This window comes from Lepisma saccharinum, chromosome 17 (assembly GCF_977018435.1).
Source record: "Lepisma saccharinum chromosome 17, izLepSacc3.1, whole genome shotgun sequence".
Classification (NCBI taxonomy): domain Eukaryota; kingdom Metazoa; phylum Arthropoda; class Insecta; order Zygentoma; family Lepismatidae; genus Lepisma; species Lepisma saccharinum.
The window spans coordinates 3,845,771-3,872,351 of record NC_139245.1 but is presented as its reverse complement, the minus strand read 5'-3'; the positions used below and the strand labels follow the sequence as shown (position 1 = coordinate 3,872,351).

The following is a 26,581-nucleotide window of genomic DNA, read 5'->3' as shown; positions in this document are numbered from 1 at the left end:
ATATTTGCTGTTTTTGTTGAGGCGTGGGCGATATTACCCGGGATGCATATAAACCGGTAAACATACTCCAATAAATCTCCCATCCTTCCTTATTCATTTGCCACAAACCGCATGGAAATAATACTTCATTTCCAAATTTTACACAACAAAGAAACCCATGAGTTTTAAAAAAATCACCCTATATAATGATGAAGAATGAATCTGAATGCTAGGAAAAGAAAGAAACAATAATGATCACTCCACGAACGCATCAACCAAACAATAGTCCATCGACTACAGAAAGAGCAAATCGAGTTTCAAATTACTCTTCCAATTCTCAATTAGGTCGTCTCTCCTTAAGTTGATTTTCTGAATATGATCCAATATATTGATTGAAGCGTCATTACCGGCGCTCCCCATTAGAAACAATTGAGCATCGAAATCAATTGATATGATCCCAGATAACGTCACGGTCGGGGGGGAGGGCGAACGCAAACCCCCAAAACGGCCCCGTGCATAATTCACCCGCCATTTTCGCAATCCATTTTTGGGTAAGGTGAAAACGTATCAAAATTGGCGCAGGGAAAGTCCGTTTGTCAACATCCCAGCCAATGGGCTGTCAACTTCACCTTTTGCTCTGAGACCGCAGAGATGTCGGGGAGGTAGTTAATCGTTGGTGGGTGGGGGGTGGAAAAGGGGGATGGGGGGAGGCCAAATTCCAATTTCCGAAGCTGTGAACCGCACCTTTCGCGGGGATAATCAATAACAGGCCGTACGAATCATTGAAGCCGTGTTTCCAACTCGTGTAGTGGCGTTCGGTCTTCGATTTCAGCGTCCATGTTCCCGTGTGCAGAAAAGAGAGGAGGGGGTAGATAACAGCGGAACGTGAACGAGTATAACATTGAATTATATGCTAAACGATCAGTGGCGTGCCAAGGATTTTCGAAATGGAGGGATTATGTACACTTTTTCCCGTAGTCGCCCCTCATTTTACCATATTTTCGTACCTTTGACGTTCTTTTTTAGGCATGACCCCCACCAACCCTCTCTTGGGCACGCCACTGTAAAAGATCGTATACTTTGTTCCAACTATCTCTGGAGCAAGGTCGCGCATAGCGTTAGAAAAGGGGAGGAAACCGAGTGGGCAGAGCGAAGCAGTACACGCTGGTAACTACAGTTTCCGCCTCCACGTAATCTCACTCCATCTCACGTGTTCATTGGTGGAGCCGTCTCGTGTCACTGCTTGCGCAGAGACTTGTTTTCGCTCGCTTACTCAAGATATATTTGGGACAGAGTGTAGTGAAGATGATGTACAACGAGACGAAAAAAGTTCTGGCTCTGGGCCGAGATACACTCAGAGAACTAAATGCATAATATCGATTGATGCACTAAAGTGTGTTTTATGGCTTCTTCAAAGAATCCGATTCACATTTGATGCATTTGGGTGTATTTTTATATGTCGTGAAAGAAACACCGAAGTGCATCATTTGATTCAAGTGAGGACTTATTACAGTCAAGGTGCACTTCAATGCATCAGTTGATGAGTTTTGATGCACCTTGATGCATTTTGATGCACCAGAATGCATCTTTTTTGATGATGCACTTAAACGTTTGGTCTGAGCTACATAAACTCTGTAGCACAGACCAAACGTTTAAGTGCATCATCCAAAAAGATGCAGGAAGATGCATCAAGGAACATCAACTGATGCACTTTGGTGATTCTTTCACGACATACAAAAATGCACCCAAATGCATCAAATGTGAATCTGATTCTTTGAAGAAGCCATAAAACACACTTTAGTGCATCAATCGATGCATTCTGGTGCATCAATCGATATGATGCATTTAGTTATCTTGAGTGTATCTCGGCCCAGAGCCAGAACGAACACTGTACATGGTTGGGGATATGTGCAATATTATTAACTGACAGATGGTTTCGGTTAAAAGGTTTCTGACGCGCCACCGACGATCCCGGGTTCGAGCCACGGTCTAGGCCTTTGTGGATGTCCGTTTATCAATGTTATCTAATCACTACTCATCCTCATCGTCGCGATTAGCCAAAAAGTGGAAGAAAGCGACGCTAGATAACAAAAATAGGATTCAGAACACAAATATAAGTGCAAAGGGTGTGAGTTTATATTCTACCATTTGATCCAAAGAATAAATTGTTCCACAGCTTCCAGAACTTATAGTTTTCTTTGTGAGAGGTCACAGAATATAAACTTTATGAGTAAAATTTACCACCTTTTTTTTAACAATTGTGTAAAAGTTAATAACAAAATACAACTATGATTTTCAGTACACTAACTGTACAAAATATAAGAAAAAAGTGGACAAAAATTGTGTTAGATATTCAAAGTCTCTTCATTGTATGTAATAATAACAATAAATTTGGATTGAAATTGGAATACTTTTAATAACTTCTAATAGTTATTATTGTAAAATAACAAAAATTATTATTGTAATTATTATTTGTACTAAGCAAGTTTTATCAATGACCTGACCCCCCTCTAAAAATATTTCGGGCGACGCCCGTGGTGATAAGGGTAAAGCCCCCCCCAAATTAAATTCTGGCTACGGCCCTGTTGGGTCCCGGATAATGTGAAGGGTGCGAAATAGCCTAAGTGCTGACGCACCCAAAAATATTATAAAATTTGGTTCTCGTGAACAGTCATTTGTTTATTGTGTATTTGAAAAAAGTTTGGTTGTCAGGAATTATTATCATGTTGTTGTTGTTGTTGCTGCTGCTGTTATCAGTGACGGTGGGTGCTATTGATGCTGCAGCATTAGGCCCATTCCTGAAATAGGCCCAGATGAAAACAGGCGAGAATTTTCCGAAAGCTGAACAGTTTTCTTTTGCTATATGAACCTGAAAATATATCTTAGAATGAAATTTGGAGCCCCAATTTCGGACGCCTAGACACAGCGTTACTTATTATACAGTTACTATTATACATTGCGCTGTGACGTAACTATGACGTCGTTGTGTTTATTGTTCACCGAAGATTTCAAGCATCAGGCCCAATTTCGTCTTAATCCGGCCCTGGCTGTTATTGCAAACAAAGTTTCTTCTCTGTGTATAAGTTCCACAAAAGAAGATGGAAAAAAGAAAAAAATGGTAAAAAATACAGGAAAGTAGTCGACTTGAAAAGAAATTACCAGGTACGAATTACGATGGAATAAGGTACACGATCGTTACATTCGTAAATATTCAGACGCACTTGTGCATTACCTTACTATACCTACCAGAAAAAAATGCATCATCGCCTCTATTCCGCCGTTCATTTGCCATAAACATTACGGAACGTGTCTATGACACAATAATTTCTCGACACGGCATAAAGAAAAAAAGTGTCTCACCATGCATTCTAATATAATATACAGCTGCCGCGAAGCATGAAATGATTTATAGATTCTCGTACGGGTCGATAAGGAGAAAGGCATTTCTTTGGGGAGCATTGTGTTTCCGGTGATGAATACGAGCTGTGTTTTGTCAGCGCTGTGATGTGGCGAATGTGACCATGTGTGGGCTCGCGTGATGTTTGTGTCGGTGCCGCGTCTCCGCCCCTACCCGGGCGAATGTGCTCGTGTGATCACACATGGTGAATGTCGCATACGGTTTCGGAGTGTCTCCAACAGGAGGCGCTTACATTGCTGATGCACTATAATAAGAATGAAAAAAAGTGGCACGTTTTATTTCGATCGTCTTTGCATCCAAAACGAGTCAGTTGATAACCAAAAAAAAAAAAAAAAATCTCACTTTTATACAGGAGGGACTTTTTCGGGGGGACAAAATTTTATACTTTAGCTACCAATTCTACATTATCTCCACACAAAAATTAAAAACAGACTACGTTCGTGTATGGCTGATGAGTGGTTAATGTCTAACATCATTCCAACCTGTGAGTCTCATATTTTGAAAGTGGTGCATAATGAAGAACTTATCAATAAGTTTACTGCAACAATTTTTCAACTTCTGAAGTCATTATCATTTATATAAAATATTATTTCTATCAATGTCAAAGTAATATACAGTAAATGTCTATATTGTAAACAATACCTACAGTAAATATATATTTCTTAAATATGTCTGTATTATAGTGTTACGCAAACTTTGTCTGACAAAAATAATTTGAGTAAATAATTCGGCATAAAGGGGGGCGGGGGAATGTTCTACTTTTTCGGGGGAGTGAGTCATAGGCCTTGGGGGGGGACCCCTACTTTTGATGCATCAATTGACAGCTAAAATGTGTACTTTTGTTATCTTTGAAGTAATCTTGTCTGACGTTCCCAACTGATGCATTCTTAGTGCATCACACGAAACACAAGCTGATGAAAGTACAATTTTATGCATTTCTGTGTGTATTTTAACACACCAAAAAATGCATCATTTGCAATTTATGCACGTTAATGTATTATTGGAGTAAACATATATTTGTCAGTTGACACGCTTTGGATTCTTTGTGTACATTAGGCCTATATAAGTTCACAGAACTTACACAGCCATGCATGTACTAAGGGTGGCCAAAACCGGACAACATTTTATCCGGATCTTAAATATCTCGATATCGGATATTCTGATATTCGGATATAAATTATCAGGATATTTGAAATGTCCGAATATCCGAATGTGTGCATTATCCGGACACTTTTATCGTCTATCCGTTTTACGGGCTATCACATATGCTTCTATTCGTCGTTTTCTTATTTTATTGAAAGGATTTTTTACAAATCCTTCATCAAAACTGTTCTATCCGGATATTCGGATAATTTGAAATCCTGATATCCGTTATCCGGATATTGTGTCCATCCCTAATACCTACATATCAGCCACGACGGTTTCGTCAACACTCGATTAATGAACCAGAATCCATCGATTGATGCACTAATGTGTGTTTTATGGCTTCTTCAAAGAATCAGATTCACATTTAATGCACTTGGGTGCATTTTTGTATGTCGTGAAAGAAACACCAAAGTGCATCATTTGATTCAAGTGAGGATTCCTTTCAGTCGAGATGCACTTCAATGCATCAGTTGATGTTCGTTGATGCACCTTCCTGCATCTCCTTGGATGATGCACTTAAACGTTTGGTCTGAGCTACAGAGTTTATGTAGCTCAGACGAAACGTTGAAGTGCATCATCGAAAAAAGCTATCTAATTTTTATGTAACCAAAACATGCTCAACATAGCTATTACATAAATATGTAGAATGCATCGTTGAAATGTGCATAAAATATGCAAGAATATTTTTCTTAGTCTTCGACCACTTAATTCTTATGCTATTGTTTCGATTAATGTAGATTTCTATGAGACTCCGTCAGGACCACCACATGTATTGTGGTTTGTAAGGTTTAAGCCCAGGTCTTCTGTATGACAGTGAGGTGACTGGGACCGGAATTTTAACGTAATTACATTTTTTTAGGAATGATACATGGATTCCATGTTATATACTTTACGTATATTGAGATATGTTACATGATTTGAGTTTAGAGTACATATTTTTACATAAAATACGATATTTGCGCTATTTCTCTATTTTTTATTGATTAATTGAGATATGTATATTGTGGGACGAATATCGAAAATATGATTTCTCCGAAAATTCAGTAAATTTGACTGTAGCGGATCATTCGGATTAGTTTCAGTCAGTCTTGTTTCAAGCCATGAAAGTTACTGACCGCAAAATATCTAGCTACGAGGCTGCATGAAAACATCAGCTAATCAACAGAAGTTAAGGTCATTTTGCAATTCAGCACCCCCAAAATCTTTCTTAAAAATGGCAGTATAGTTTTTATACGAAACTTCAATTGCAATTTGGTAAAATTTCGGGAAAGGCTCTGACCCAGCTACGCCTATATGTAGACACCTGCTTCCGTAGTCTTCAAAAGAAAAGAAATGTTTATGTTTTTCTTGTCTTCACTGTCCCAACCAGCTTTCCACTCCCCTGTGAGCAGCAAGCAATCACTCATCGTCCTCTACCGTTTCCTTGGAGGGCGGAGAGAAGCCCAGGTGCTAAGCGAGTTGGCCTTCCACTTCATGTCAGTAATAACTTGCCCATCTCGCAACCGAAAAACCAACCCCTATTTCTTTCCAAATTACTTGAAACTTTCAGGAAGATCCTCATTGTTGCTTCAAAACAATGCGGACTAGAATAAACCAACAATGCTCACAAATAATCACGTAACAATGGTCATTGGAGGTCGTTAAGGTTGTGTACATAATAGAAAATTACCCATAAAAGAAAACAGGTTGTTATTTCTGCCGGATTTTGTGTAATGATCCACGAGCATTTTCCAAACGATGAGGGGGTTGCAAGATAAATTGAAAGGGAACAATGACGTAGATGGGAGGGGGAATGTTAACATATTATAACCACCCATGTGGGAGTTATTCATCAAATTCGAAATGAGTCCCAGGAGAAATTGTACCAGAACAGAAGAGTAGGCAAAAAAACATGGCACTGCATGTATTTTGTGGTCATCTGCTTCAATTTCTCTGTCTAAAGTATGTATATTTTGGACGAAACCAGATGAACTATTGTCAAGGCTCAAGGTAGGGTAATTTTTCGTTCCGTTTTGAGCCCAATTGTTGCATTCAAAAGGTCGTTTGAAATTTTTGCGTCTCTTCAACTTAGTCTGAATGTGAATGAAGAATGAGTTGGGCAAAAGTTAATAATGCGTAGACAATATGAGAATCGCTGTGTTTGAAGATACTGCTTGTTTCAGTTCACGGACGTTGCCATATTTATTTGGTTGATGACTAAGATGAATGATGATGCAGTGGATGAAAGAAAACCACAAGCATCCACACAAATATGTTCCATGTGGAAACTAGACGTCGGATATTAGGTTTTTAACCGATTTTTTCCTTTACAGGTATGTAAGAAATAATAAGTTATGTCAGCGTTTCGTTAAGAAAACGCAACAACTGACGAAGTTTTATAGTACCTAAAAGAACCTATTTTGCTTGTTAGAACCTATTTTAGGTTTATGCGCCTAAATCAAGCTTTTTTTTAGGTTTTTATATATTTTAGAGGTTTTACAGGATTTTTATGTCACAGAGGCATTTGCTTTGTCTGGTCGCGAAAAAATTCAATGACGAACGTGTTTTAAAGGTACTCTCTGTCGATTTCCCTTCCTCCAAGTCCATGGTGATTTTTCAAAGCTCTAAACAAAGCAAAATGTCTGGTGCCACGGTTACCTGTACAATCCAAAGTGGTCTGATCCGTGTGGTCTTGCTCACTTTCGCGTCACTTCGGTGCTTTGTGGCATTCACGCCTTGCAAACTAACATTTCAGCATTGACGTTTGCACCACTGACTATGTTTTTGTTAAAAGATTATATTCAGCATACTATAAGATGATCCTCACGCAAAATTGAGGAGTTTGACTGTGGATAACATGAAAAAAGATTGTTGCCTAAGTATACGGCGAAGAGTGGATTTTAATAGCAAATTTCCAATGGTAAGTTCTACCATCGCCGTAGGATTAGGCAACGCACATAACATTTATCCAAGATAGTGCGTATTTCAGGATATAGGTGTCCCATTTTCATTGCCGGTGACTACACCTAATCAGCATTTTTCAGGAATTTTGAACTATTTTAAGTTCTTTTGAACGTACGTCAGGATTTTTCGAGCCTAACTTAAGATTTTTAAGACCTATTTTAGGATTTTAGAGCCTATTTTAGGAACCGAAGATAACACTTTTTAGAACCTAAAAATCCTATGTCTAGTGATAACTATTGACATACTCGTGATGTTACAATCTTGGAGTGAAGGTACATGTTGTTGGTGGTGGCAGATTAGCAGTTATTTATATCTTTCGTGGTGCATCTGCACCTTTAAGTGGCTTTACACCTTACCATCACAGTATTCAACTGAAACACCAGCAGGAATATTGATGTGCCAGAATTTCCATACCAGCTTTCAACTAATGTGCATTGTAATCAGTCATCACTCCATTGGCCGTATAATGAAGATGCCTAGTCCATTATGCACAGAATAACGATCACTGGGTTTTGATACTCTACTATATTACTACTCATCTACAGATCATTCCTCATTATAATACTTAACTTTACAATGGAGGATGGTATATTGTCTACGCGAAATTTTTTGTGTCTGATGCATTTTAGTTGATGTAAAATTAAATCCGATGTAGTTTTACTTCGTAAACTGAAAAGAAAAAATGATGTAACATATTTCAACAAAATGATGATGCTACAACATTATCCCAGTAATAATTACATTTTCGTGATGTTTTGTAATTTTTTTATGAACGTCGCAAGCTACAACCAGAAAGTAAACATTGCTAAAGTACACATGTCATGTAATGGTACGTACATCACCGTCTGGTAAACACTTCAAAAGAAATGGGATGGATACAATACAATGTATTGTTTGGCCTGTCACCTTTCACCCTGGTCGTTTGGCATCAACTTTAAACTATAGGCCCAATCCCAATTAGCCTACATGGACGTCAGTAACCTATTTGTTGTAAATTGAGCTAAATTCTGGCGAATTTCAGAAGCGAAACTGACCTAAAGAGTTAATTTATATCGCCAAATGATGATGATAAAATTATATAAATGCTGAAGAATTTTCTATTCAATACTCGATGCAGTTAGAGACTTGTTTTTGGTGTAACTTTTACACCTTTTTTGTGTGCTAATTTACACATTTGTTATATTTATGTCCTTTGCACTGTAGGGTGTAAGTACACAAAATATCACCAGTGACGGTACTTATGACTGAAAAAAATTCCGTAGCGCAATATGTAATTTACACAAAATGAAGATTGTTTGGATTTCCCATACAACCACATCAAATATAGAAGGGAATGGACCCTTTTTTGCAGTATTTTTATTTTATAAAGTTGAAAATGAAGATACCTTCATTGCTCTAAGTAATTGAATGTAAAGTTAATTATGATCTAGATATCTAAAAACGAACATTCCAACCCGTTTTCCATTTTTGTATGATGATAATGTACAGACACGTATGAAGGTAAGAAATCCATGTCTAATATGTTGGAATTAATCATACCTTCATACTTACTCGTATAACTATAATCGTTATTACTTTTTCTGTCTCAATCTTTCTGTTTCCCTTCATCTCTTATTCTCTCTGCTGTCGTAGTCTCTCAATCTTTCCTTTTCACTGTATTACTTTCTCTAAATTATTATTTTCATTTATTCCGTCCATTTCTCTCTCAATTTTTTTTCTCTCTCTCTCTCTTTCTCTCTCACTTATTCTTTCCCCTTTTCCTTCTCAATCTCTCTCACTGTCTTATGCTCTGTAATTAAGATGACCATAATATTTTGCCCACAAAACGGGACACCCAATGAGATCAATTTACCCTCCCCCTCATGAAAATTTTAAAAATATTGTTATTATTAAGGTGTTATTATCATATGGATCATATAAATGATACATCATAAAAAATAAAGAAAATGTAATCTGCTGTTGTCAAAAGGTAATTATTCTAATCTCGGTATGACTTGTGCATTGCTTCTGGTCCCTAACCTCTTCCTATTTTATTGATTCTCATCTCATTTTTAAAATAACAGTTAATTAAAGCCTTTTACACTTAATTTAATTTAATTACATATCTGATGTAAGAGGCAATTTTTTTAAAAAATAGTCTTATAATTTGATGCCTAAAAGCTCCCCCCGTGAATATTGATGCCCCCCTCGGAGGAAAGTGGCTGGATTCAACAGTGATTCAAACGCAGGCTATTTTGCCACATCAACTGTTTTTTCTTAGCATGAAATGTGTCTGAAATTTAGACTTGGTTTTCAAGCTATCTCCTAAAAGTTTATAAAACGGGACAAATAGTCGATTTTTAATCGGGACACGCCTCTGAAACGGGACTGTCCTGGTCAAAACGGTCTCTGCCTCTTTTTCAATCCCTCCTTCACTTTCACTCTCATTCTGTCACATCTCTCTCCTCTAACCTGCATTCTCAATTTCCCGAAATTGCCCAAAAAAAATCCAAATATATTTTCCCCCTCATATACAATCAGTAAGATTTATTATCGTTACCAGATGAACATTCAAAACGGAAAAAGGTTTTCGAAACGGGCCATCTAGATTTCATTTGATTTTTATGTTATCATCAGTCATCCCCGGCCCGCTCCGTCCCATAGTAATTAAGAGGTGAGGCAATGGACAATCAACCCGCAAAGAGCATTATCACATCAACCAGACCCGGGGGAGAAGGCAATACATTCGAACTCTTGTTAAGGGTGCTGTGGGGCCTCCGGAAACGAATTGTTTCCATTTAGTAAAGTGGTGCGTAGTAATTGTCATTTTCGTACGGCTAATGGATTATACGTGCGCGATTGCTGCATTATGTGCGATTCGTGTGATTGAACATGGAGGAGAAATTATCTGCAGTTTTTGCATTGCGTTGAGCTTTATTAATGAAAACTTGTTATAGTGAGCAAATATATTTTGCAGCTTGTTAAATGGTCCTTCATAGCTCAGCTAATTTGACGTTGCAAGCATTAATGTACCCAATTGCACAGTCCCCAATTGCTGGTTGAATTAACTTGTAGCTGTAATGTAATGTAAAAGTATGTGTGAATAAGAAGTGTTGCTTACCCCATTCGAAGATTACTTATTCTTTCAACTACAATGTAAAAAGAAATCTACAACTACTGTAGCCTGAAACAACCTGTAAAACCACAGAGAACTCGAAATGCGTCAAAGCATGCTTGATGCATCTTTCGTACATCAATTGACACCGTTAAATGTATAATTTTGGTCTCTTTGAAAGGAGTGCTTATCCAGAATGTTGGAATGAGTCATGACAAGTGACAAATCGTTAATACAAATTGCAAAACGGCGACGAACATATCACCCCCTTATTAAAATAGCAAACAGCGCCCTGTAGAGTTAGGGGTCGTGTAAGTGTATATTGATATTGATTGATTGAATTAGCTCATTGTGTACGATTGTGTCAAAAAATGCATCAATAAAATGCATCAGTTGTATTCGCTCGATATTTTGCATCAATGTATTACTAACGAGGAAGGGAATTTAATTAACAAAGTATAGTTATATATAGGGAGCGGAAGTTGATGACCTAAAAAATATAGGCATATGACCTATAGAATGTCCTAAAAAATGAGGAAAAATGACGTAAAAGTGCAAAAAATGACCATTAAATTTAATGCAATCTTTCTTGACAAAAAATGCACCAAATAATATCACATGCACATTCAATTAAAATATGCAACGAGGATTTCCAATGGGAACAACCGAATAATTTTAAAACAATTTAATGAAAAAGTCGTATACCTACAGTGAATCAAGAATATTACCAAAATGAAAGAAGTGACAAAATATGACGAAACAATACACCGAATATTGCGAAAAATGACTGAAAAATGCCGAAAATCGGGGAAAAAGACCTAAAACCTGAAAATTGGCAAAAAAAAAAAAAAAAAAAAAAAAGCAAACAAAATGCATGTTAAAATTACCTTTTTTGGGTTCTAGACGAAGTGTAATATTGTGTGTATCTAATAGCCATCGTGTCCGAGATGTCAGAAAAAAGATGACATTTCATCAACTTCCGCTCCCTAGCTATGTAAATGGTCAGAAATATTTGTGCAAATAGCTTACTGAGGGCCAGAACCTTTAAAGCAGTTGTTTCGTTGGGTGGCGTGTTGGGCAACGCATCGTGGCTCTTCAACGCTCTTCTCGCGAGGCCAGGTTGAGAACAGAAATTTAAGGCTCCAACCGGTGCCCCAACCCAGGTCCGCTTGCACAAAAACGAGAGCGCTAACCGTTAGGCTACGTGGGTGGGAGATCCCCACAATATTAATGTTTCAAACTCTCAAATAAATTTTTGCATACAGCTGCAGTAGAAGTGTCACAAACAACTGACTGTACTGTGTTGGAAAGAAAATATTTTCTTTTTTTAAAATTTAAACGTATTCAAATAATATCTACGTAAGAACATACCTCTAAATGTCCACCAACTCTCATGCAAAGTCATTATGGTACACCGGCATTCGGCAAAAAAAAAAACATTCTCATTTCAGAAAATCATTTCCCGATTTACAGGAACCCGACAATTGGGAAATTTCAAATGATAATGTATTGAAAGAACTTAAGTGCGGAAAATTTTCTGAAAATTACTGTTTCCATTCCGTAAGTCCAGAAAAGATTATTTCACAAAGGGAAGTTCCAATGCTGAAATGAAAACAATAATAATTGTATGTATGTATGTACGTTTTTCTTTATTTTTTTTTATTTTTGGCCCCATCTAAACCTCTCCTGAATTTTGATCTATTTTTACATTTATGATGTCATAGTTTGTAGGGCTGAGCCGGTACCACTTTGAACCGACACTTATGCTTGACAATTGTAACAATTACAAATTGTTCAAAATATTGACTAATACTAGTGACTGAGTATTCAACTCCGATTATGAGCATCAACTTACCAGAGTTTTGTTTTAGAATATTGTAAAAATTACACCAGAATATTTCTAAAAAATGCCTGTTATGTAATCACAAAATACATTTTTTTCTCATAATACTTGCACAAAATTAATGGAAACTTCAAATTTTGCACAAGGTTCAGGATAATTAGACACTGCGAAAGTGTCGCGCGCCGTTTTTGCGGATCCCTCGAACAATCAAAACACCGGAAAAGTATCGGCCCGATTCTGATACATCGGCATCGGTATCAGCCGAGTCCTATCAGTGTCATATTTTGGCTTCTTAGCACTAATATTGTTAAAGATAATTGTTTTTACCGTTGTTACATGGTGGGAATTCTACATTGGGTGTTCGCTACAAGCAGTATCATAGAAACCAGTTAGGATTTTCCATTAATGGCCTTGTTTGAAAGAAGAGCGAGCCTTAGGCAAACGAAAACAGTAGCTTCGAGGGTGCAGCTGCCGGAAATCGATGTCTTGAGCCGAGAATCTGTTGTGCTTGCCAACCCCTCTATTCCGCCCCCCGCACCCCCTTCAAGCTCACACCATGTAACACACGAGCTACGCATCTAAATGAAACGCAACGGCGATAGAAAGAAATCGAACCATAATTGAGCATTATTATCCTTGTCTTTAGTTATACGTTTGAGGCTTCGTGGATAGGAAGTTACGCCATTAAAAGAACAGAATGTGAGGCGTTTATGGACTACATAATGTATATACGACTTCATATTTCTGTTTCGAATGAATTGGTTATTCTCCTATGTTGATTGGTTTATCTACGCAAACGCGTGTGCCAACTTTATCATTAATGCTTGATCAAACTATCCCTATCTTGTACGTTAGCTGTGGTTTAATATCATGAAATATCTGCAGTCATTATTCTGCCACAATATAAATAGAATTCCAATCAAGTTGTGGGTCTACCCTTGTTTTCAAGTATTCGGAATCTGAGTACTGAATCGCATTTGCTCATATTCTGATAATTTTTCACATTGGAAGACAGCATAAAGATAAGTATACAAAAGAAGCATTTCAATTTGACAAACAAATGGAAACGCGAACAAGGTGAGAATTACGCAAAACATTATTAGTAACAAAGCAACACCAACGAGTAACAAATTGTGCAGCTATAATCCATTTTACACAAATCGTAATTTTGTTTTTCAAAATAAAATGAGAATATTTTTCACTATACTCATGACATCAAAGTATTCATAAAATTGAATTTATAGTTCTGTTTTTTTTTCACAAACTTCATTACGTTTGAAACCAAAATAGGACACATTTATTCGAATATGTGGTTCTCTGTGCATGCGTTATGTTATATCTTTTCATCGGTGAATTTTTCATCTTTATCTTCGCGTATATAAGATGATGATGTAGAAATACAACGAAATAAAATGTATATTGAATATGGTTCAAATTATTGTCTATTCGTTTTCAATTACAGCAACAGCAATTAAAACGGTTGTTTTAGGACCCTCGTGTGACTTTAACATGCAAATACTTAAACTGATAAACATTTCTAATGGTTTGTTTTTCTTTAATTTTCTGCAAATAACCACAAAACTTGCACATCTTTAGTTCTTTTTGACGTTGTAAGAAACGTTCAAATAAAAATGGATTATCAATTAATAATACTAATTATAATGGCAGTGTACATTGACTCTGATGAGTTCGGGTTGAGTTGTGATCTTGTTAAAACTGCAAGGAAGAGTTGAAAGTCTGCTTCTAATTCTTTGAATTCACACGGACAAAAATGATTGATATTCTAATAATACAGAGAATATATTCAACACTAATGGTGGCCGGATTATTGCCAGGAAATGAACTAATTTCATTTTTTTTTAAGACTGATGTTGGATTCGATGAGAGTGAAAGTTTGTGAACTTACTATGTAAATAATTAGTATTGATTTGAATTTGAATTGATTGGAATTAATTTTACTCCATTGTTCGGTGATATTCACTTATTTGTTGAGCTAGAAGTAAAATCAATTTTCAATATTTGATGATACGGGATATGGTATTGAAGTGAATAATAATAGGAGAATGGTAAATAGTATTATTTTTAGTGCAATGCATTTATGATTGAATCGACTTAACACTTCAGAATTTAAGTTTATTCAAATATAAGTTAACAAAATACTGCATACAGTTAAGACTGAGGACTACTTTAGTTCCTTTACTGATTTCATCGATAATCCAAAATGAATAGTAATGCGAAATGTTCAAGTGCAAAGAAAACGCAGTACTTTTTTAAAAGGTGGTGACAAATTTCAAAGAAATAATATGGCTGCTTGTCGATGTGCACATGTAATTGTACATACTTGTGCCTATTATTTCCAGATTTGCTAAAGTACGTTCCAAGGTTGATATTATTTTTAAGATTTATATGTCAAGAAGGTATTTTTATGTAATCAAACACTGTTTTTAGAGTTCTTTAGAGTCCGCAGAAGCGAGTGAATTGAAAAAAGCGAGAAACGTTTTCCAAAGTCTACATTACAGGATATAAATGTATTAAAATGATATAAAATAAATCTTATCGCAGTATATGCAAATTTTATCTTAAGCCTATTTATTTATGAAATCCAGATAGCCTAAATGAAAAATGTTTTGAGAGCATGGTCTTGTAATGAAACAAGAAATGTCGGAAATCATACAATTTGAATCTCTGTTACTGACGTTAGATACACACCATATACAACCAGTAAGTATCTTGATAAACTATATTATACGCTTATGTGAAAAGATACTTGTGTGTCCGTATTATATATTCTGTGCAGTGTATAAATTTTACAAACTTTTTAATCGGTTTGAAGTTTCCAAATAATGCCAGAAGTAGAATAGAATTTCTGGATAATCATTAGCGCTTTGTTCAACTGAAATAAGTTCAAATTAGTGCTGTAGGCTATTGTGCATATATATCTTGTGTGCTTTTGTTATTATTTTTATTAGCATTTATCAACTTTGCTTCCACTTCTTCTGTACTTTTTGCTCCTTTTTCCCCAAGTAAAAGGTGTAAAAAAAATTTATTTTAATTTGTTTTTATTTGGTATGTTTTATGTTACTTTTTTGCCATCTTCGGCTTATCGCGACGAGCATGAATGGTGATTAGGTATGATGAGACGGACAATCACAAACACACACTGACAAGACACAGAATAACAAATTTCACGGACGATTATCTCCTGGCTGTGGTTCAAGCCAGCCAGCCACGTTTGCCTAGAATGCAGTTTACAGGAAATGTTACAAATTATGATTTGACTTAGAGAATGGCGATTTTATTTCTGGCTTTACTAAAATTTTCTATTGCTGTATGTGTGCACTCAGTAGAATTACACTGAACTTGCACATTAGGACAGTTGTCATACTGCTTTAGAGAATAATAAATGAAATTGATAATAACAAAAAAAAAAAAATTGTTTCGAATTTCTTGCTAAGCACAAGCACGATAGTACTATTTAATGCCACTGGACGCGTGTTTATATGACATCTATAAACTTTGAATTCTTACTAATTTACAATTATGCACTTCATCAGATTGATTTCTATACGCCTTCTCTACCTCAGATTATTTTAAAATATCGGTACCTCATACATTTTCATCACACCTTTAGTAAGCCTTAACTTGCTTCAAATGTTACAAATTTGATTATTTTAAAATAATTCGAGGTTAGAAAATTTACTTTGCATAACGGTGGTAATTACTCTATCCGATGCTATTCTTGTAAACGAAATACAACTGAAATATTGATCTTACACCAAGACTTCCTACGATATTCAAACATTCAGTGATTAGATCACTACATTTTAGAAGCTTTTCAAATAGTTATTAAATAGAAGCATTGTCGTGCAAGTATTAATACTATAACGGAAACCCTTGAGCCATTTCTGAGGTATTTTAAAAAATGGGCAATCAAATACATAATATTATGCAATTTCTATCTATTCCTTCGGGTAAAAATCATCGCAGCTTGAATATTTTAATTTGCAACCCTTCCTACGAAGTCAAGAAGTGATCTCGAACAATGACGGGCCAATATAAAAACGTTCGTCTTTTGTTGTATTCACGGTCAATTTTTATTCTTTGCATGTTTCTCGCTAAATGAAAATGCGATTGTTTTGCGTGACGGAAAAGATAGGATCGAAATCCAAGAATCTTTTGTATCTTAGAATGTCTGAAATTCAGAACTGGAACGAAGAAGCATTTTGTTCGACTTTTTGTAAACCGCTAAACGATAAAAGTGAAATGACTCTATTAAAATACATGTGTATACTAAATTTAAGAAATTATAGTTTATAAAATTCGTCGATTATATATCATTATCAAGTTTTATCTATTATTTGACGGTGAAGTGTATGTTAACTTAATATGATCGTATTAGCCGAGACAGTCACTTTTTTTAAACTTCTGTCCCGATTTTTTGGGACATATAATGGGACGCCAAAATGTCCCTCTTTTGTAACAAACAGTGACTTTTACTGCAACAATACACCTTCTCTAGTGTTACTATGAATTATGGCATTGTTTGGGTAGAAATTATTTTACATTTCAATGTCAACAATGTGCCATATTCCAATTTTCTTAAAATATTGGGAGTTTCATCTCTGTTTACTTGAAACTAATGCCCCCACTAAACTAGTGTTTTCATGTACATGAATGGTTTGTGGACAAGTGACAAGAATGTTCTTTCTGTACAAACTTTGAGAGCTAGCTATGTTTATTAAACTCTAATCACACGTCTGCAAACTTTTACAAAATGTTATTTGAAAAAAGATGGATGCACTGAAAAAGATCCATTCATCGTCAAAATATCAGTGAATGATTTCTAATTCTAAATCACTGTTTAGTTGTAGTGCAGTGCATATCACCATATTGTGCATATTTATACAGTATTTATTTAGTTTTCAAACATACGAAACAGTTTGTATTATAATGTGTATATTTTGACGTCTCGTTTTTCCTTCAGGAAAATATGAAAAATGTCCAGTTTTGTAATTTGAAAAAACTGGTCAGCCTATCTTAGTTAATTGGAAAACGATATATCTCTTCTGCAGCGTTTGTGTAGTACAATTACAATAATTTCTCCCGTAGAGGTGTTGGTTAATTTTTCAAAAACGATTCTGAGAGACATGTAACTGTAGATTTGACGGATAGGAATACATTAAAATTGCTATAATACACGGTTGTAACAAATCTATTTATATGCACTTAAATGTAACAATTGATACAAAATAGGCTTGAAATTATTTCCCCTCTTCGCTTATCATTGATCGAGTCTTCCTACACTTTTGGTATCTACATCAAGAGAAAGGAAATTTCTATTTAGTTTGAAGACATTTTTTTATGTTTCTTAATTTACGTTGCTTCTCTGCCCTTTAGGCTAATTGGGAAGATTATGATGAGTGATGATAAACTGGAATTGTTGAATGGATATTCACCTATGCCAATGTTGGTACTCGAAGTCCAAAGCGTGGATGCCGAGATTGGCCAACGCGGCATCCTACTAGTATTATCGAGTATCACAGTAATAGTTATTTGTTGCAGAAAACTGGGTTTGTAATTCATTACGTTATAAATTCGAACGATTCCACCTCTCCTAAAATTAAGTGTGTTTAGAAAATTATTCCCAAAATACACCCTAAAACAAAGCCTTAGGCAAAAGATTGATAAAATAATGTAGTCCACTTTGTTGTAAGAAGTTTTAATTTTGGAATATCTGGAAAAAACGTAAAACCTTTCCAAATAATGCTATCAATAACATTATAAATATGATATATTTATGTAGATTAGAAAGTTCAATGGGAACTGTAATCACAAATTATGTAAATTATGTTTGTTTCCCAGTCAGTATGCACTGTATTGAAATTTAGTTATTTCTAAGTCGCGTTAATATCTCTATTGATTAATCAGGACAATAAGATTAAATGATTTAATAATGAAATGGGGTTGGGGGAAGCCGAAAGGATTATCCATACTGAATTCGAATTAGGGAATACAGCAAATCTGAAGAAGTTACACTTTTTCCATCCAATGAAGAAATTTGATTTATATAGATGCCGTCAATATGGCATGGAAAGAATATGGTAGCAGCCAAAAATGTAATTTAAGAATTATATGGATTTAAAATGTATGCTCTAAAACATTTTTCCAATTGACTAAAAACTTAAATCCTCATATTTGGTTATATTTTTGTAAAAATTTTTGAGATGGAATAAAAAAGTTATTTTAATAACTACCAGAATTCTATAAATGTTAATATTAATGAATGGGCACGTCTCTTATTAAAATGCATTTCTAGATTTGTCATTGTGTATTTTGAATATTAAACTCAGTTCTTAAATATTATAAACGAATCGACTGAGTTAAATGATCGAAAGGCAGAACACATACATTAAGTTACAAATCAAAGTATTACTTGAAATAATGTATCTTATTTCTATTATATTTGGAGTGTATTACTCTAAATACTCAATAATGTTGAACCTAAAATTACACAGAAAATAGACGGGATTTGATTACGTAAGACTGCCAAAATATGTTTCAAAATTAGAATAAATACATGTGAAATGATCGTATAATTTATAAAACGTCATTACTTCACTAACAATTGTACTTGTTACATATAATAGCTAATTCTAAATGTTTATATTGTCCAATCGGGGAGCGATAGTTCTGAGTGATTGACTCAGAAACATTCCGGAATCGATTCTTGATCTGGGGATTCTTTCTCAGTGTTCTGTATCATTTTTCATCTAATCATCATTAGCCCTCATCCTTGTAATTAGCCCAAGATTGTAGAAAAACGATTAAAAATAAGAATGCAATGCAATGATTTTTCTATTTATTTTTCGGAAAATGCTAAACTTTTCCTAATAGACCAACATCTGAACATCGTGTCAAACGCATACTAAGATGAGATAAGTAATTGTACAGCCTAATCGTTTACAAAACATAAATAAATTATGGGAACGTTTACATTCAGGAAAACATCCGTTCATTTTCCGCTGTAAAACAATATTGATCTCAATTATTATATGTCATGGTGAAAGAATGTTTGTTGATTACGAAACGTATTGCACATATAATACAGTATACATAGATACAAATATTATTTGTGCATAATCGTGTGTAATATAAACCGAAGAAATTTGAAATATGTTTCTCTTGTGTTATTTTTTCTTCATCAGTTTAAAAAAAATAGGTGAATATTTATCAGAGAGGATCTGCGAAAAATATAATGTACATAACTTAAATAATATGTTCATTTATGTTGTTGAATTGTCATTAGCAGTGGAATTTTAAACGAGAATTCAATTTTTGAAAAGTGTTTTAGTTCCAACTTTTCAGTTGAAGGTAAAAATATACATGAAATTTTCGACTGCAATATTATTCCATTTTAGGAAGTTGATACAAAATTCTAAGAAATTATGTTTCATGTTGTCTGGTTAATATTAATGATGTATAATCGATGATTTCTTTATTAGCTTAATAATCTCAGAGAAACAATTAAACAAATTTTCGGTTGTAAAGCTACTATTATAAAATTTCTAAAGTACGTTATACTGAAATTATATTTGCAATATCATGGTCATTCAGAGAAAAGTATAATGCACTTAATTTTTGGCATTTATATGCATTAATTGAGAGACAATTAACGTGTTCATTGAATCAGAATCCAGAGTAAAATACTCATTCAATCCACTTTTTAAAGTCAAGCATTAGTTCGAACTCTGTTCGGTACCTTCCTTTGCTCATTGTACGTGCAAGTCATTTTTGCCAATCTGTTAGTAAAATAGAAGAAATGTTCTTTATATAATGTACACAATTATGTGCTGAGTTCTAAAGAATATATTTTTTATATTTTAGGAAGTGTGAGACTTTCGTAACATTGCGAAAAGGTGCCAAAACCCGTTGTATTTTAGGCAAAATATTAAATTTTTAAATAGGTACTGATGTAATAGGCGAATAAACCTTTGAAGATGTCAGACATTTATTTGAGATATATCTTCTATGCACTTTTTTAGTGCAATATAATTGTTGTTTTAGTGAATATGTTCAATTCCCTGTGAATAAGAAGTGGTAGGCTTACATTTTGTAAATTGTAAAGAAAACGAAAATTGTTTTCAAATATCTACCGTAGATCATTTTAAAATCTACTTTCTTAAATTGTCATGTGCAATATATTAATTAAAGCACAATCAATATTCAATTTTTAAAAATATATTTTTTAGTACAAGCCATATAATTCAATGACAATTTCAGAAGGATTAATTTCGTCTAGTTTAGAAAATCATTTAGCAGACATGGCCGTTTTTTTTCGTCGAGTAGGGAGTATGCAAAAATAGGCATAGATGTAGATATAAAACACACCAAACAATGCTCGGGAAAGCATGATATTTATCTAGGAATAATTGTTTCTGCGTTAAAAATCAATACAGAAAGTGATTGTAAACGTAAACAATAACCCATGCCTACTATTTTTCCGATTGACGTCGGGAATGTATGATTATATAAATTTCGAATCTCTGAAACATGATTTTGTCTATCAGACGCTTTTCTCTGAATAGTTTCAAGGTTCGGACAGATCGAAGAATCGTGTAGGTTTGTGACCGATTCAGAATTAGTTTTTGTAAAATGAATTCGTTTAAAACTACGTATTTGAGATTTTAAAAGTTTTGAAACCTTCCCTACATTTAACAGCGTCGCGCAAGTTATATTTCATTTAATAATTTTGCTTGTAGTAGTAATTATCAACATAATATATCTGGATAATTTGCGTGTTAGAGTTCATTAATAAGTGAAAAATATTATTTGTATTAAACAAAGACCTCAAAACCTACAAAATATTGAATGAATACATAGACATATTTTATTAAGCACATGCATCTGGGTATAATTTGCAGGTAGGAATTTGCATAATCTCATTATATCGGTTTAAAAATCCTTTTCAACGAATGAGAAGGTTTTTTTTTCGTTTTAAAAGCATTAGAAAATTTTCCGAGCATCTTTCTGGCTTCCTGTCTTTGAGGAAATAATCAGAAACATACTCTTCTGTCAAATTTGTATTTCCGCTCCGCTTATTTTTAAATTAGTATTTTTTGTTTGTTGTTACAGCTGTAAAGCTCAACAATGGAATGAAAGCATGTTCACGATTTTTCTCCATTTTGATTGTCCGTTGGAAGCTTTTTTTTCTTCACAGACTTTAAACTTAGATTTCTATTCCGACATATATTATTTATCTTTTCAAGCATATTTGAAGTGCGGAACTAATGTAAACCCTAAAAATAGGTTTCCAACATAAAATGTTAACGTAACCTATAAATTAAAGTTTTCTTTCCGAATTTCATGGAACACTTTAGACTCTATTATGTGCACAACATGCCACAGGGTCTCCACATTGCATACACAGTATTTTTCAATAGCAATTATGAAATTTGTTCTAAATTTATGTGTGCGTCTTGAAGAATAACTTTTCAATGAATATTATTCTAAATATGCTATAAAATTTTAAGGAACAGTAGGTTTTTATTGCTTGCGAATAGCTTAATTTTATAGAATAAAATATCTTCAATTGAGACACTCGAGTAAGTATGAAGAGTGTTTTTTTGAGGAGGAAAAGGAGGGAAGTGCTGTCTTGTTGCATAAATCTAGGAGTTTTTGTTTTTTTGTGTTTGAGAATTTAACGGGATAGTGCTAATCAATGAATACTTACCCAAAGGTCGAATGGTGTCGTCATCCTTCTTCCTGTCTTGTCTCGCCATGATAGCAGCGATGGAGAAGTCCGTTCCTGAAGCTCTCAAAGGGCAATTGTCCTCCATCGTCGTGGTCACCAGCATGGGTGATCACGGTGTTCCTTCACAGCAGGACAATGCACCGCCACATTTAAGTCCACCAAGAAAGGTACAGAGGTGTCAACGAACACTGATCGGCATCGAAATCGGAATCCTTCGGGGAACGTCCATCGTGCCGGCGCGTGTGTTTGTTTACGTTTCGGTCCCTATGCTATTTCCTTCCTCACTTCCGGTCACACCGGAAGTCTTTTTCGGCCGTCACCGACGGGGCTAGAGTTTTGGAACCATTTATCGCGCGGGAAAGCTTCTGTCAGTCAGTTCGTTAAAAATCCTCTTGGAAGACTTCGTGAAGGGATCCGGAATTCGCACAAAAAAATATGCCAGTTCACCACGTGGGTTTTCACACAAGAACACACATGCAAAAACGGCTCACATATGGGACGAGACCACCCGCACGGTGACCCGGAGGTGCAAGTCTTCACGTGTCGCAGCTCCTTGAAGAACGTTCGGCGGAATTCTCCTGGATGTCACGTGTCGGTCCACCGTCAGCCGCAGCTCACGACAGGGTCGAGAACGCGATGCACCGTATCCTAGCAACGCGGTGGGCGACTCCGGACTGGCAGCTCCGTGGCGAGGGTGCCATTTTTTTGCGGACGTCCGACGATGGGTGTGCTGACAGGACGCTGACCGAACCACCCAGCCGGCAACGTCGCACGCACGGGGGAAGCCGAGTGCCACCTGGTTCTAGGAGGGCGGGGAAGGATCTCTGCGCCTCGGCCACCGGCGGCGAACTCTGATAAGCCTCGCGGCCAAAGCGAGGCGAGGAGGACATGCCGCTACGATGGCGCTGCCAGACCCACCTGACGGGCGACGCGGGAGGCATTCGTGCTCCGAACCGGGGGAAGAAGTGGAATCGCCTCTGAAACGGGAGCGAGGAAAATTGAGAATTCTTTTCGCAGAAGTGCTACCTGGCAGACGAGAGACGAATCTCTAGAAATGGTAAAAAGTAACTGCTATAGCGATTTGTACAGTGGGATCCATGAGTATTGCCGTGCAAATCACCATGTTCGTGCACTTTATTTGACCCAATAAGAGCTTCAAAAATTAAAAGAAACCTCAAAACAAGCTGTCGACAACTTATGCACCAGCATACATAAAAATCCATCGCTTAAAAACATACAGGATGTCAGAAAAAAAATCATGAAAATAGTCATGGACAATTTGCACGGTAATACTCATGGATCCAACTGTACATCGTGCTGGTAAGCGAGATATTCGGGTTCGAATCCAGGTTAAAGCATCAATGTTTCTCTATAATCTTTAACGGTTTACTTCTTTAAAAGAAGCCGGCCCCGTGGCAGAGTGGTTAGCACATCGCGCTACGACGCCAGGGGTCCCGGGTTCGAATCCTGGCCTGGGCATGGATGTTTGTGAGTGTCCATTCATCGTATCATCACTCATCCCCATCTTCGCAAGGTAGCCAAAAGTGGCACAAAAGCTAACTAAAATAAAGTAAATCAATCAATCAATCAATCCTTTAAAACAAGTCAGATACGTATTTTGAACGTCGAATTCAGCACAATGAGAATTGCTTTGATGCTATGTTGAAATTGATGAAGGGACACTGAACAAGAACAGCCATGGAGAATTGATTATCGCACCCTACTGGTTAATCAGACGTACAGGGTTCGAATCGCGGCTCTACTTTTTTAGTTTCCCCACTGAAATTCACGTTAGTAACCTGTTACTAAAACTAATAATATCAGTACATTTTAATACTAAACTTAGCGTTCAATTGGGTAATGCTCAGACTTACTTTTTTGTTTAAGTTCACTTTATGCACAGATAGGCTAATCGAGGGTGGAACTACAGTATAAAATGGGATCCGAACCATTGTGTGACTCCACCGGGTATCGAACTCGAGACCCCCTTGATTACAAGGCGCGTGACAGACTTACTTGTTTTGGATATTAACGTATTAGCCTACTAAACCTGGGGTCCTCAGTTCAAGTCCCTACACGAGCATTGACATTTATCTAGTCTTTATTTCTACTTCACTTGGCATCTTTTTCACTTAATCGCGACGATGGAAATGAATGATAGAAAGAATCGCGCACCAGAACAGCAGATCATAAGGTCGTTTAATCTACAAAAAGTTCCGACAAATGACTATCCTCATTCTGATTCTATTAATATGAAACGTTGCGTTTCACTATTGTGTTTATTATCAACAAACATTGCGAAAACGTACATCATAATTTCCTAAAAACTGCACTGTTTGATTACTAAATTTCAGAACACTGACAATGATTTTCAGGAAATAATTTTGTGGAAAGCAAGGTAGACTATTTAAAATATAATCACTTGTTTCGTACGTTTGTAAATTTGTTCAAGATTAGAGAACCGAGAAATACTTTTAAAAAAATCAATAAAAGTTTATCAGACAAAAATCGAAATGCTTGATGCATTATGGTGCATCAATTGCAACAGTTAAACGTGTAATTTTGGTTTCTTTGAGACGATCGTTTCTGATCTGTTAGGGTGATGCATTTTTAGTGCATCACACAAAACAGCTGCTGATAAAAGAACACTTGGGATGCATTTCTCTGTGTATCTTCATGCACTTTTAATGTGCTACTGGATTCAACACATTTGTGTTGATTGTGTTTTGTGTTTACAAGTTTAAAGCGGTTGAAAGCAGGTCTCGTTAAATGACATTAAATCAAACATAGAATAATTTCAATGATAGTAGCCCATAAGGAAAGAAGAAAATCATTTATACGAGTTTGTGAAATAAAATTAGAATGTTGTAGATGATAAAAACCAAGAAGTTACAGTAAAAAAATCAAACTAAGCCGAAAGTTAAGGAAAGAGAAATAGATATATTGAGAAAAGATTGTAAAATAAAATTAGAAGATATAAAAGCAAAGAGGTTAGATACAGTAAAGAAAATCAAGATTGTGAAATAGAATTAGAATGGTAAATAATGAAAAGAAAGAAGAGAGATACGGTTAAAAAGTTGAAGTAAGAAAAGAAGATAAAAGTATATAGAGAAATACGAACATTGGAGATATATTGTAAAGTAAAATGAGAATGCTGAAGATAAAAAAAACAAAGAGGTTAGATACAGTAAAAAAGTCGAAAGTAAGAAGAGAAGAAATAGGAATTAATAGCAACGAAAAGAGGAAAGGTGCAAGAAAAGAGAATGAAGTGAAAAAGAGTGATCGATTCGTAATGAAATCAAGCAGAAAGTCAATTTAAAAGCGACTGAGGAGAAACAAATAATCAGAAATGGGGAAGGAAATAACAATTAAAACACGACGTATACGCAGTGATGTGCGTCTACGCGTAAACAACGATAGCCTACATTCTACACATAGACTATTTTATACACGTAGATTACGTAATCTATGTAAACAACATGGCGAAAGGTGATAATTTAGCGAAGGGCGCCGTGGAATTAAAAGAAAATTATACTGCGTATCAGTTGCTGATGTGTGAAGAGAACATTTCATACTATTTCTTCCAAATTCGAAAAATTTCTCACCTAGGAAGAAACCTAATATAGGAAATATTCTAGTGCTTTATGGGGAAAATACCGCTCTTGCCTCACGACTGCCATCTGTTGTTGTTTTTTTAATACTTTTTATCTTCTTTCATAGTTGATAATAGAAGAGAAGAGAAATTTTGTTGTAAATTGGATTCTTTTCATTTCGTTAGGAACCAATATAGTTGAAAATGTCACTTTCCTTTCATGAAAGCCTTGAAAATTAATTTTAATGCACTTTAGATTGTCTACGTAGTCTATGTAAACTACAACCCAAAGTAATCTACACGTAGACAACGCATGTAGACGTAAACTTATAGTCTACGGCACATCACTGCGTATACGTAAGCAAATATCGACAAAGTCCACAACATCTTCATTCTGCATGAATGTAAGATCTGGATCTTTTCTGCTTGGCGCTTCGGCGAGAGATGAAGCAAAGAGAAAAAAAGGCCATGTCGAAGCCGCTTCCCCCTCTGCGGGATCCGGCAGGGCTTACGTAGAAGGCGGGCGGAGCGTCTGAGAAGAGGCCGGCCTCCTAGAGAGGAGGAGCCTCCTAACTTGATTGTGGAGATGCGAAGCGGAGTTTGAGCCATAATTCGAGAAGACGCTGTCAAATTAAGACAATTTTCAGCGATCCTGCGGCTTTTCCCTTGGGTTCCCGACGCTTCACATGAGCTGAGTGGGAAACGTCGGGTGAAAGGAAATCACGGAAACTGGGAAATCCAATTCCTCTTTTCTAAGATTCCTGTGCTCTTTAGATGAAAGAGCTCGTGTTTTCGCACGTTTTCTCCCCCATTTA

General features: G+C 35.8%; 1 protein-coding gene across 1 annotated transcript in view; it reads right to left on the bottom strand.

Moving 5' to 3' along the window:
• Positions 1–23,010, bottom strand: part of LOC146001478 (T-box transcription factor TBX20-like) — a 162,080-nt gene extending 139,070 nt beyond the window's left edge. The window contains exon 1 of the mRNA XM_083138842.1: positions 22,154–23,010. Within this exon, the coding sequence (XP_082994968.1) occupies positions 22,154–22,277 (124 nt within the window). The 5' untranslated portion in view covers positions 22,278–23,010. The remainder of the gene's footprint in view (positions 1–22,153) is intronic.
• Between the last annotated feature and the right edge of the window lie 3,571 nt (positions 23,011–26,581).